This window comes from Pristiophorus japonicus, chromosome 5, assembly GCF_044704955.1.
Source record: "Pristiophorus japonicus isolate sPriJap1 chromosome 5, sPriJap1.hap1, whole genome shotgun sequence".
Lineage (NCBI taxonomy): Eukaryota > Metazoa > Chordata > Chondrichthyes > Pristiophoridae > Pristiophorus > Pristiophorus japonicus.
In genome coordinates this window covers 174970098-174984096 of record NC_091981.1, presented here as the reverse complement: position 1 = coordinate 174984096, position 13999 = coordinate 174970098, and the positions used below count along the sequence as shown (strand labels likewise).

General features: G+C 43.5%; 1 protein-coding gene across 1 annotated transcript in view; it reads left to right on the top strand.

Moving 5' to 3' along the window:
- Positions 1-13999, top strand: part of sema5a (sema domain, seven thrombospondin repeats (type 1 and type 1-like), transmembrane domain (TM) and short cytoplasmic domain, (semaphorin) 5A) — a 188730-nt gene that overhangs the window by 114444 nt on the left and 60287 nt on the right. Inside the window, exons 12-13 of the mRNA XM_070880009.1 lie at positions 8723-8904; positions 9773-9916. Of these exons, the coding sequence (XP_070736110.1) occupies positions 8723-8904; positions 9773-9916 (326 nt within the window). The remainder of the gene's footprint in view (positions 1-8722; positions 8905-9772; positions 9917-13999) is intronic.

Below are 13999 nucleotides of genomic sequence, written 5' to 3'. Positions count from 1 at the left end.
AGGGGGGGGGGGGGCGGTGACACTTGATGGACCTGTGGGAGAGTAAAGAGAAGAATTAGAAGTGTTATAATAAGAATGTGTATACCATTATGCACATGATGGCATTTCACTGGCTGCTGACGTCAGTGACTCTATGGGGCGATCACACTGCTGGGCGTGTATTATAGACTCCAAAACAGTGGGAGGGAGATAGAGGAGCAAATATGTCGACAAATTGCTGTGAAGTCTAAAAACCATAGGGTAGTAATAGTATGGGATTTTAACTATCCAAATATTGATTGGGACAAATTTAGTGTGATGGGTATAGAGGGTGCAGAATTCTTGAAATGCATTCAAGAGAACTTTTTTAGTCAGAATGTAGCAAGCCCAACATGAGAGGTGGCGGTCTTGGATTTAGTTTTGGAGAATGAAGCTGGGCAGGTTGAAGGGGTATTTGTGGGGGAGCACTTGGGTGCCAGTGACCATAATTCAGTCAGATTCAAGTTGGTTATGGAAAAAGGACAAGAACAGGCCTAAAATAAAAGTTCCAAATTGGGGAAAAGCTAATTTTGCTAAGTTAAGGAGTGATTTGGCCATAGTGGACTGGAAACAGCTACTTGTGGGTAAATCAGTGTCGGAACAGTGGGAGGCATTCAAGGAGGAGATCTGGAAGGCTCAGGCCAAACATGTGCCCTTAAAGAAAAAGGCTGGCAAAAATAATTCTAGAGCCCCCTGGATGTCTGGGGACTTACAGGGAAGGATTAAGAAAAAAAGGAACGCCTATGTCATATACCAACGGCTAAATACTTCAGAATCTTTAGAGGAATATAGAAAGTTAAGAGGCAAAATTAAAAAGGATATTAGGAATGCTAGGAGAGAGCATGAGAAATTCTTGGCCAGTAAAATTAAGGAAAACCCTAAGATGTTCCATAAATATATTAAGAATAAGAGGGTAACTAAAGAAAGGATAGGGCCTATTAGAGACCATGAGGGTAATCTTTGTGTGGAGGCGGAAGATGTTGGTAGGGTTCTTAACGAATACTTTGCATCCGTTTTCACAAAGGAAAGGGGTAATGCAGATACTGCTATCGAGGAGGAGTGTGATATTCTGGATGAAATAAATATAGTGAGAGGAGAAGTATTAAGGGGTTTAACAGCTTTGAAAGTAGATAAGTCCCCAGGCCCGGATGAAATGCATCCCAGGCTGTTGAGCGAAGTAAAGGAGGAAATAGCAGAGACCTTGACCATCATTTTCCAGTCCTCTTTGGATCTGGGCATGGTGCCGGAGGATTGGAGGACTGCTAATGTAGTACCCTGCTTTAAGAAAGGAAAAAGGGATAGGCCGAGTAATTACAGGCCTGTCAGCCTAACCTCAGTGGTGGAAAAATTATTGGAAAAAATCCTGAAAGACAGGATATATCTGCATTTGGAAAGGTAAGGATTAATTAGGGACAGTCAGCATGGATTTGTTAAGGGAAGATCGTGTTTGACTAATCTGATTGAATTTTTTGAGGAGGTAACTAAGCGGGTAGATGAGGGTAGTGCATACAATGTAGTATATATGGACTTTAGCAAGGCTATGATAAGGTCCCACATTATAGACTGGTCATGAAGGTTAAAGCCCATGGGATACAGGGCAAAGTGTCAAGTTGGATTCAAAATTGGCTTGGAGGAAGGAAGCAAAGGGTAATGATTGATGGATGTTTTTGTGACTGGAAGGATGTTTCCAGTGGGGTTCTGCAGGGCTCAGTACGGGGTCCCTTGCTTTTTGTGGTATATATCAACGATTTAGATTTGAATATAGGGAGTATGATTAAAAGTTTGCAGACGGCATTAAAATTGGCTCTGTGGTTGATAATGAAGAGGAAAGACATGGGCTGCAGGAGGATATCAATCTACTGGTCAGATGGGCAGAGCAGTGGCAAATGGAATTTAATTCAGAGAAGTGTGAGGTGATGCACTTTGGGAGGGCTAATAAGGAAAGGGTATACACATTAAGCGGTAGGCCACTTACCAGTGTAGATGAACAAAGGGACCTAGGAGTGCTTGCCCACAGATCCCTGAAAGTAGCAGGCCAGGTGGATAAGGTGGTTAAGAAGGCATACGGAATGCTTACCTTTATTGGCTGAGGCATAGAATATATGAACAGGGAGGTTATGCTTAAATTGTATAATACTTTGGTTAGGCCACAGCTGGAGTACTGCGTGCAGTTCTGGTCGCTGTATTATAGGAAGGACGTGATTGCACTAGAGAGAGTGCAGAGGAGATTTACTAGGATGCTGCCTGGAATGGAGAATCTTAGTTATGAGGACAGATTGAATAGGCTGGGTTTGTTCTCATTGGAACAGAGGAGGTTGAAAGGAGACCTCATCGAGGTGCACAAAATATTGAGGGGCCTGGACATAGTGGATAATAAGGGTCTATTTCCTTTGGTTGAGGCGTCTATTACGAGGAGGCATAGTTTTAAGGTTGTTGGTGGAAGGTTTAGAGGGGATTTGAAGGGGGGCTTTTTTACGCAGAAGGTTGTGGGGATCTGGAACTCGCTGCCTGGAAGAGTGGTGGATGCAGAAACCCTCACCACTTTTAAGAGATGGTTGGATGGGCACTTAAAGTCCAGTAACCTGCAGGGTTACGGACCTGGAGCTGGTAATTGGGATTAGACTAGATGACCTTTTGTTGGACGACCCAGATATAATGGTAAGTACTGCAGGGAATAGAATACGGGCAGGGTGATCTCATGGACTAGTGTTGATCGCCTGGATGGGTTGGAGAGGAATTTTCCCAGATTTTTTCTCCCTAAATTGGCCTGGGTTTTTATCTGGTTTTTGTCTCTCCCAGGAGATCACTTGGCTCCGGTTGGGCTGGAGCGGAGAATGTTTCAGTATAAGGGGTGTCGCAGTTGTGTGAGGCGGACTGGTTGGGCTGGCTGCTCTTTGCCTTTCCATCATTGTTCATAGGTTTATATGTAACCTTTAGGGCTGCTGCCCTCGGGCCGTGTGGCTCTTTGTCGGCCGGCGCGGACACGATGGGCCAAAATGGCCTCCTTCTGCGTTGTAAATTTCTATGTTTCTATCAATATGCACAGTTTATTGTGCTGTTACTTTATTATCTACAATTAGAAAGTAACTCTCTGGGCAATATTCAAATACAATGCCTCCAGTTTATTAACTTACATTGTGTCCTGTATGAGTGATATCAGTGTATTTGCCCAGAGTGCTTCTCCTTAGTGCTTGTTGTGTTATACACATCTTCTACCCTGTAAGCTATGATTTGTTTTAAATGTTTCTCCTGTGGCAGGAATGAGTCTACTGTCTGGTTGCTGAGTTTCAGTTGGGCCTAAGAATGCCCTGCAACTAATTCAGTCAACAATAACAACAATTTGAATTTCTATAGCACCTTCAACATAGAAAATATTCCAAGGAGCATAATCAGTCAAAAATAGTCGCCAAGCCAAAAAAGGAGATATTAAGAGGTGCTTGGTCAAATAGGTGGTTTCTAAGGAGATCTTTAAGAAGGAGATGGAGATGGAGAGGCAAAATGGTTTAGGGAGGGAATTCCAGAGCATAGGCCTAGAAAACACAGCTGACAATGGTGAGCTGAAGGAAGGGGGATGCAGAAGAGGCCAGAGTTGAAGAAACAAAGAGTTTTTGGAGGGTTGTAGGGCCGGACGAGGCACAGAGATAGGGAGTGGCAAGGCTAGGAAAGGATTTAAATACAAAGGTGAGAATGTTAAATTGGAAATATTAGGGCACCAGTGGTCAATGTTGGTCATCGAGAACAAAAATGATGAGTGAGTGGAAATTGATGCAGGATACAGGCAGTAGAATTGTGGATAAGCTGAAACTCATGGAGGGTGGAAGATGGTAGACTGGCTAGGAGACCATTGGAATTGTTGAGTCTGGGGTTAATAAAAAGCCTGGATGAGGGTTTCAGCAGCAGATAAGCTGAGGCAGGGACGGAGACGGGCAATGTTACGGAGTTGGAAGTAGGTGGTCTTTGTGATGGAGAAAATGTTGAGTCGGAGGCTCAGCTTGAGGCCAAACAGGATGCTGAGATTGCAAACAGTCTGGCTGAACCTGACACAATGGCTGAGGAGAGGGATGAAATCGGTGGCAAGACGACAGAATTTTTGACAGGACTGAGGACGATGGCTTTGGTCTTCCCAATGTTTAAGTGGAGGAAATTGTGGCTCATCCAGAACTGGATGTCGGACAAGCAGTCTGACAACACAGGCAGTGGAGGGGTTGAGCGAGGTGGTGGAGAGGCAGAGCTGGGTGTAGTCAGTGTACATGTGGAACCTGATCCCATGTCTTCAGATGATATTGCCAGGAGCAGTATGTAGATGAGGAAAAGGAGGGGGCCAAGGATAGATCAATGAAGAACTCCAGAGGTAACTGCATGAGCGGCAAGAGAATCCATTACTAGAAGTGCTCTGGCAACGATTGTCTAGATAAGAGTGGAACCAAATAAGTTCAGTCCCACTGAGCTAGACACTAGAGAAGAGGCATTGGAGGAGGATGGTGGGATCAATAGCGTCCAAGCTGGCAGAGATGTCGGGAAGGATGAGAAGGGATAGAGGTAATTCTGTGATACTGAGTTTCCAGTGGGAAACCCATGCGTAGCAAGTGAGGTTGGGGAAAGGGCTAAAACTTTGTACCGTCAGTGCTCAGACCTGCAGTTCCTGTGAACATGGGGGCTATGAACACGGATCCCATACAGACAGTATAAGCTGCTAAAAACAAGTTCTGGAATAATGTCTGGAAGCACATCTTCACACAAAGGGCTCGAAATTCAGTACCGCTGGAAAGCTGGTGCTCTCCCAATCTTTTTGTGGCCATTAGCGCTGAAATATTCAGCTCCAAAATTGAAAAAAAGGGTTCCAGCACTAATGAACTCTTCCAAAGTGGATTTTTCAGCAGTGTAGCTGTCTTAATTTGAGCGTTATCACTACTCAGCTGCTCCCTGGCCTTTTAAAGGGCAGAGTTAGCAGCAAGGCCCTGAGGGGGAAAGGAGGTTGGAAGGATGGCTGGTGTAAGAGGTGCAAGGAGAGCCAACAGGTTCACTGATATGGAGCTGGAGACACTGATGAATGGCGTGGAGGACAGAAGAAGAATACTGTTTCCTGACTTTGGGAGACCTGGCAGACCACCAGTAAATGCATGGAGGGAGATTGCAGGGGAGGTGTCAGGCACCTCCATATATGTGAGGACGCACCCTCCCAGGATGGCGATGGGTCAACGCTTCCTAGCTATGGGGCGACAGGGATCCTCCTACTCCTCCTGTGCTGCCTCCTCTTCCTCCTCCTGCATCTTCTCCTCCTCCTTAGGTCGTACTGCTGGCTCGACCTCCAACGGCCGTCCCCTCATGATGGCCAGGTTGTGCAGTATGCAGCAGACCATGACGATGATGGAGACCCGTTGAGGGGAGTACTGTAAGGTGCCATCAGAGCGGTCCAGGAACCGGAACCGCTGCTTAAGGATGCCTATGCACTGCTCGATGATGCACCTGGTGGCACAACGAGCGGCACTGTATGCATGCTCTGGCGCTGTCCTGGAGTACTGCAGTGGAGTGAGCAGCCAAGTGGATAGTACATATTCCTTGTCCCCAAGCAGCCAATCACAATCCTGATTTGGGCTGGTGAAGACGGCGGGCATACTGGTCTGGTGCAGAATGAACGAATCATGGCTGCTGCCTCCTTTGCCCACTGCCTGTCTGCACGGTGCTGATGGCGATGCCTTCTCCTGCATGCCGCCCTGCTTCTGACCAGGTGTACCAGGCGTCATCCTCCCAAAATTCCCCCCACCCCCCCCCCCCTCTTCAGGGTGAACCCTGCCAGGCAGTGCTCTACAGCCCACAGGACTCCACTAAAGAGTCAGACCTGAAAGTTGTACAAAAGTATGTGTAAACCTCTGAGCAGCACTCAGCAGGTTGAATGGACCCAAAATAATTAATAAAACTATTAAAAGATAAATACAGTGGATACTGTAATCTTAAATAAAAATACTAAAATTAATAAAAGTATTTCCCTGCCAAAGGGCCCTGTTCGCGACAACACTCCAGCGGTGTCCCGTTTGAGCACCGACTCCAATACCTTGCTGGGGCACTGCTGGGAAAAGTCTTACCTTTTTGCAGCTGAAAATCCTGGTCCTTGCCGCTTTCCAGCGGCCCGCACGCTGCAGAGCTCACTGCGCCGTTTCCGGCAGAAGTACCTAATGCTCAAATCCCCCCTAAGCTGAATATGGCTCGGGGAGGGAAAATTATCCGACCGCGGTGGCCGATCGATTTTTTCCGGTCGCTCACCCAAACTCCTCGGTAGCCGTCCCTTCGGGGATGGTGAATTTCGGCGCCAAAATGTTTTTATGTCTGCTGGGTAAAATAGTGGGATGATGAGAATAACATTTTTAACAGATGGCTGAGTCAGTTGGGTGAAATACTTTCTCTCACCTGTACTTTGTGATCTTCGTGCCAAATAAGATATTGAGCCTGAAATTCCAACGTCCCTGGGCCCCTACGAAGTTTCTACGGACCTGGGAAGGCATCAGAAAAGCCGGTTTTCAGCACGCATTATGTATGCACTGGAAACCAGCTTTTCCGATCTGTCAAGTTTCTGGCTTGACAGATCTCACGCTTATCGGGAGTGAGGACATTTTTACGTGCAACTTTGTGATATTTACGCATACAAATGTCCTCAAAAATCTTGCGCCTGAAAAAGCAGGCGCATAGCCTACTTTTACAGGCGCAAGTTTTTTAAAACACACAGAAACATATAAAAATAAAGTTATGAAAACATATTTTATTGTTTAAAAATCCTCCCCACAACAGTAAGTTTATTTTAAGGCGTAATTAAAAAAACTTTTTTAAAAATTGGGAAAATATTTCTTTTTATAAGACATTAATAACTTTCATTTAAATGAATCTTAAATATGTAGTGTACATTTTCCATTTTTTATTAGTGTTTTTGGTGTTTGGGGGGGTTTCTCATTCATAGTAATAGGAGCTTCGGACTTACGAAACTCCTATTACTATGAATGAAAATATACTATACCTGATTGGCTGCCCAGAGCCATGTGACTCCAGCTCCAGGCCTGCGCACGTCCCGATGTGCACGCACTGCGATGCACAGCAAGAGGAGGCCTGTGCATCGGAAAGTCGAGTGGGGGCAGCAGCTTCAAGTAGATGCGTATTTTTTCTCTAAAATCTAGTCAAACGCCCGCGGGAAGCAGAAAGCGGAATTTCTGGGCCAATATTATCCAGGTAGTGGAGCTTGTTGATGTTAGCCTGATTTCTCCATTCATTTCAATGGAGATCTTATAATCTAATAATGCGTAAAGTGCATGGGGAGGTTTAATTGGGATTAACAAGCAGGGTGCCTTGGTAAGATTCCTAATGCACGCTTTCCTGTTTGATTTGGCAGTCTCCAATAGCTTGCAGGTCACACTGTAGTAATCAATGCTCTCATGTTCTAAGTTCTGAATTATCCATCAAAATATTTGCAGATAATGGGGATTCAGCTGCCTCATGCATTCGCCCACAACTCCAGTCGCTGCCACTGTTATAGACCCAAGAGGGACCAAAAAACACTCCTGCAGCCACCATGGATACCCAACTGCAGAGATGATTGCTGAAGGCATTATGCACTCATCTCCAGTGATCCTGTCAGCAGCTCCACCAAGCTGAACAGAACTGCCAATTTTAAAATCAGTACTAAGTGTGTCTGTTTAAATACGCTCCTCTGAAGATCTGTGACAGGTCTGGCATCTGGGGTTGTGAGTGGATGAGTAAGGGAGCTATGAGCAAACAGTTCAGCTGATCCAGCAGCTCTTTTAGTACCAGCTTATCTTGCCAGCAAGAGTAATGGATGCGAATGCTGTGAGAAAGGATCGAGCTGGGGAGAGTCAGTAAATCAGCATTATTCACTAATTTGTGGACTTGATTATCCACCAATTTCCATTATCGGATGGCAATCCATTCCATTTGACAGAAAATTAAGGTTCTCATATATATCTGGGAAGAATTCTCCTACTAGGAAACTCCATAGTCTTCCTACAAAGACTTCTAATCCACAGACTCCACTAAAGGCCATTTTCTAATTTCCCCCATACAGTTCACTTTAGCCCTGCCTGCCTTAGTCCAGACTTTTCTCCTCAGTTACTCCTAATGTACCTCATTTTGAGATATTTAATTTGGAGGATACCTCTTTCCCTTCCTTCACCTTAATACCTTGCAAATTGCACGATTAAACAGAGTTTTATTTTCAGAAGTGTACTGAAACAATATTACATCATCAGCAAAGGATTAAATAACATACCTTGCATAATGTTACCCGATTTCCTGGAGAAATTTAAAATATGGAGTTATTACATGAAAAAAGTGTTAATTTTAAGTAGATTTTTAAAAATAGGTCTGATTATATAAATTTTTTAAAACAAACTTTTTTTTACTAGTGAACAGTGATTTGAGTAGACTGCTCATCTGCAACATTGACTGTATTTTACAAGTGTATGGTTTCAGTCCAGATGTGCTATTTTGGAATTATATATTCCAGTGATAATACAAAATGGATTACAGTGCTAATAACCATCATGGATCTGAATGCAATTGTGATACAAACAGAAGCTCATTAAATGATTTCAAAATAGGAAATAACTTCTGCCAGTTTTTGTAACATATGCAACCAAAAGTCAGTTAGACTCTTATTTTACATTGTGGTGTTCTGATGGTTTACTGGATGTTTGCCTTTTAGATGAGGAACATGACTGTGGATGGTACTTTTGGATCCTGGTCTCCATGGAAACCCTGCAGTCACACTGATGGCAACACCATTGGTTTATGCATCTGCAGAACCCGTCTGTGTGATAGTCCAGCTCCGCAGTGTGAAGGTCGACAGTGTGAGGGTCCCAGCATGGAGGTTGCAAACTGTTCCAGGTTAGTGAAAAGATTGGAATTAACATATAGTGCGAGAATTTCGACGACTTTGTGACCGGAATTTTGCCACGATTTGACCCTCCGCGCGAAAACCTGGTCGGCGGGATCTTCGGGGTACCATTTTGTGGCGGCGCTTCCACGTACTGCTGGGGAGAGGAGCGCCAATGTGCAACCCCAGAAATAGCATTTGTGATCGATATTTGGCTCTCTCAGGACATGTATTGTGCGCCCAGAATACCGACAGGGGCAAACCTGTGGTGCAGCCCTGCCAGCGAGCGGTAAGTATGAAGACCTGCAAAAAAGGTAAGTTAAAGTTTTTATTTTTAAATTCTTTTTCAGTGATTTAGTAGGTAAGGGTTTTGTGAATTTTTTTGTTTTTTGCAATTTTTTTATTGTTGTTTTTCCCCCATCCCAAGGCCTCTCTCGCAGCACTATCAGCCCCGGACTAAAGTTGCCGAAATTCACGGTTTGCGCCACGAATCCTCATGCAATGCCAATTTTTACTGATGCGCAAATTAAGGGCCGAAAATCAGACCTAAAAATGGTAGCGAAGTGAAAATGGTAATTTTGGTGAAAAAATACCGTTTTCGCTGAAAATCGAAATTCTAGCCCATAGTATCATGAATTGTGTATAATTTACCAATCTTCTTTTTCCTGGTTCACATCTCTCAATTTTGCAATTATCTTGTCCTGATATGTGACACAAGAAATACTAGTAAAGTAGGCTATCCGAAAAATATAAAAGATTTTCATATTACACATTACAATATGGGATAGCAGACATAAGTGATCCAAATCTTCATTCTCCTACTTCCTATTTGTAATTGTTTAAACCAAAAAGTTGAAATATTATCAAACTGTTTAATAGGAATGGTGGTTGGACCCCTTGGACACTGTGGTCTCCCTGCAGTACAAGTTGTGGAATAGGATTTCAGGTCCGACAGCGTTCTTGCAGCAACCCAACTCCTCGACATGGTGGACGTGTCTGTGTGGGACAGAATCGCGAAGAGCGGTATGTACAAGTCTTTCTGGAGTAATAGACTTCAATATATGATTCCTTTTAAAGAAAAGAGTTCATTTGTAGTTGCCATATCTGTGTACTAGGTTTATTTTCAGTGAATTTCAAGTCAGGGCAGTTTTGGTTAGAGCTCTGTGACAAAATAGTGTTCACACTAGACTGGAATTGAAGGACTTTGTTTATAGCCCTGTATCAATGGGCAGATTTTGGGGTCAGTGGTGAAGGAACAGCGACTCTTCAACCAGCCCGATTGAAGAATCTTTACTCAGACACGCAGTGGGGGGAAATTCAGTGCATTTATGCGTGCCATTATTGCCCCCGGGTGCTAATGAGTTAACGGCTGGGTGCAGCACTGTTAACGACTCCTGCCATATTGGGCGGGAGTTTAGCGACGGCGCTACGGCTTTGCGCACGGATCCCCTGCGCACAAAGATTGTGATGTCATCGCCGTGTTAGCACCCTGGCCCTGAAATTTACTTTCGTCCCCTGCAGCAGCGCCAGGCAATAACACTGACAGCTGCAGGAGGCACATCTTGGGTGGTTGGCTGCTACTGGGGCGAAAAACTTACCATCGAGTTGCCACTCCTGATCCGCTTTCCTCGCTGGGTCTTGGCCGCAATCGCTCGGTTACTTGAGCGCCGGGCTGATTGCGGCACCCACGCTCCGTGGTGGTCCATGCAGAGTTTGCAGCGTAGAGGGAAGGGCCTTTCGGATGTGGCAGTGCAGCACGGCCCAGTATGCAGCGCTGCTGAGGCATCCGCCCCACTAGTGCCCCAAAAAGGAAGTGGAGCACTTGATTTAGCACTCCACTTCCTTCTGGACCGATAACCCAAATTTCTGGAGAGGGCTGAGACTTCAGCACCTGGTGCTAAGTTTTGTGCCTCCCGACTGTTATTTCTCCCCCGCAGAATGTAAACCAAGAAGTATAAATCAGGAAGTATAAATTAGATTGAAATCACGTACAGAAAGCGAAATAAAGAGGGGGAAGAAAATATGAGATTAAAAGACAGCAATAAAAAGTAAAAACATGTTTTTTATAAATGTTCATCATAACTTCCTTACTTTTGTACTCTCTGCCTCTATTTATGAAGCCCAGGATCTCCTATGCTTTTTTAAACGCTTTCTCATCCTGCCCTGCCACCTTCAATGATTTGTGAACATATGCTCCCAGGCCTCTCTGTTCATGCACCCACTTTAGAATTGTACCCTTTAGTTTATATTGCCTCTCCTTGTTCTTCCCACCAAAATGTATCACTTCGCACTTTTCTGCATTAAATTTCATCGGCCACGTATCTATGTCCTCTTGAAGTCTATCACTATCCTCTTCACTGTTCACTATACTTCCAAGTTTTGAGTTATCTGCAAATTATGAAATTGTGCCCTGTACACCCAAGTCTAAGTCTAAAGGTGACTAAAGGTGTCAGCCTCACCATTATTCATGTTCAAAATCCAGCCCATTATGTTCTCTCATTCTGTGGTCCAGCAGCTCCTCAGTGTTGTCGCTAAAAGTTTACTTGTCTTTTTCAGACTGTTCCTATTATGCAAAGTACCTCAGTACTGATTGTTTTAGTCACATTATGAATCTCCTGGTGCATGAAAGTGTTCCTCCCCACAACTGACCAGGCATCAACTGTTTTCTATTTCACTCTAACCTCACTGAGTTTAGCACCTCAGAAGGCTTGGGATAAAAATGTGAGCATATAAGAAATATGACAAAATAAAAATGATTTTTGTTTTAATTTAAATAAATATTAATTGTTTCTTCTGGTTTCAAACCATTAAGGAGGCAGGAATGGTCTCCTCTCCCAAGAAGGTTATATGATTCTGTTTTGTACCTTCACTGCAATGGTAATGATCAATCTTCCCTTTAAGCTGCACAGCCGCACCGCGCTCTGCAGTTCCCCCACAGCTGGTGCACCGGCTTTTAAATACCAAAAACCGCGCCTGTGCGGTATTTTGAGTGGGTTGCGTACCTCCCCCGCCTTCCCCCCAGGAACATTGGTAATGATGTTATATTATGGTGAAATCGGGTAGGTAGCAAGTGATATCAGATGCACAAGTTGAAGGGATAAAGGTCTGCTTATCAGTGCTCGAGGACAGGAACTACCACACATCTGAGTGCAAAGGGACTCTTATCATCCACAATAAAACAAACTGTTGTTTACGATGTTACTTAATCCCATGATTGTAGTAAAACCTTCTTATATAATATCGTTATTCTGTGCATAATAGTGAACAAAAAATGCAACAGTTGTAATAATTTGTTGTGTGGTAAACTGCATTGGGTAATCTACCAGTCAACTAACTATGTAAAGGCCTACTGCTTTATGAAAGGCAGAAGTGGCAGTGTTTGACTGCTGGATGTTGTAAAGCTGCATGATCAGTAAGGCAGTGAACCTGGTGTTCACTGACATTTAATCCCCTTGTTACTCATGGGTCTTAATCCTAGTTGTTGATTAAGTGAATCTATAAACACTTCTTTATGAAAGCTCAACGTTTACTGACCTAAACTCTTCACAAACTTGTACCTAAGTTTTATTGCTCAAGAAAAGCATATGTTTCTGCAAATACACTAATCTAGATTTGGGTAGATTTTTGTGCTTTATTCCTAGCACTTGTATGATTATATAAAATATTCAAATTTTAAATTTTCACTGTGTATAATAGATTATAAAACTGTAAATTGTGAAACTAATTTCAAACCTGAAGGGCATTTAAGGCACATTTTCTTAAATTGCCATTAATGCTACAGAACAAAGCTTTAATTTTAACCCTGAAGGAATGGAAATGGCAGAAGGTGGTGAGGGGGAGGGGACTGGGGTAAATCTTTCTCTTCAGCATTCCCAGCACAGAGCTTCTTGAGCCAGGAACATACATCAGAAAATTAAGCATGTGTTGCCCATGATTTTCCATCCATTTAAATGTGCCAGGAGCACTAAAGCTCCTCACCAGGAACTTTGAAGATGAATGTTTTCTCTTGTATTTAAAACATTTTCTCCGATTTTAATTAATAATTCTGAATAAACTGTAATCATATTCACTAGCACAGCAATCACCAAAATGTTGTTCCGGGCACAGACATTCTACCCATGTTTCTAATTGGAGCATTGCGTATGACTGAGAGTCTGTCGATTTCAGGAAGTTCACTGCTTGGGTAATGCCAAGTAATTGTCATTTTCAGAAGTTGTTTTATGGAGTTCTTGAAGGATGCATAAATCTTTTGAACTAACAAATGGAAAAATGTCATAACAGTATTAAGTTACAAATCCTTATCAAATCCATTACATAATAAAACTGTTTCAATTTTTTTGGATGCAGTGCATTGCATTTAATCTGTAGTCCAGATTTTGCAATTTTATAGTTTAAGGATCATGTTACATTACAGGGCTATATAACTGCTGGCACAGATCACAGCACTCAGCCTAACCTGAATCGGGATCATGCATTTGGCGCCTCTCCTGTGGAACTATCAAATGTTGTGAATACTGTCACATTGATTTTAACCATCAACCTGTCGTCTTGTATACTGAGCAGCGAATCTGCACCAAGCACAATACAAAGGGGACGTAGGAGAATCACGCTCGGGATAATCTTTGGAAGGGACAGATTTTCTTATACTTATATGTAATTTACACAACTGTATCTCATTTACTCTGATCCCAAATTTTTAAATCAAATGATTGCACAAGGGGAATAAGGTTAAATCAGTACTAGACATTGGTCAGGCCACAGTTCATGAACTCTGTGCAGTTTTTGGCCCCCACTATACAAGGATATTGCAGCCATGGAAAAGATGCAAAACAGATTCACTAGGGTGATGCCAAGGATGAATGATTCTGCAATCCTGCCCTCCTGAAGGGGTCATTTTCTCAGTGAGCAAAAGGCAGAGATAGGACTACAACATTGATTCCCCAACCTGTGCTCCCTGCGAGAGCAGGTCCCCGCTGGGAGCTCAGAATCACCCAGAGATTGGTGATAAGAGTTATGATGGGAGAGCTGAATACTAGGGCTGTAATCAGTAGAGCAGAGCAGATGGAGGTGGTGGGGGGATTTCAATTCCATTCTATTCTAATAGAT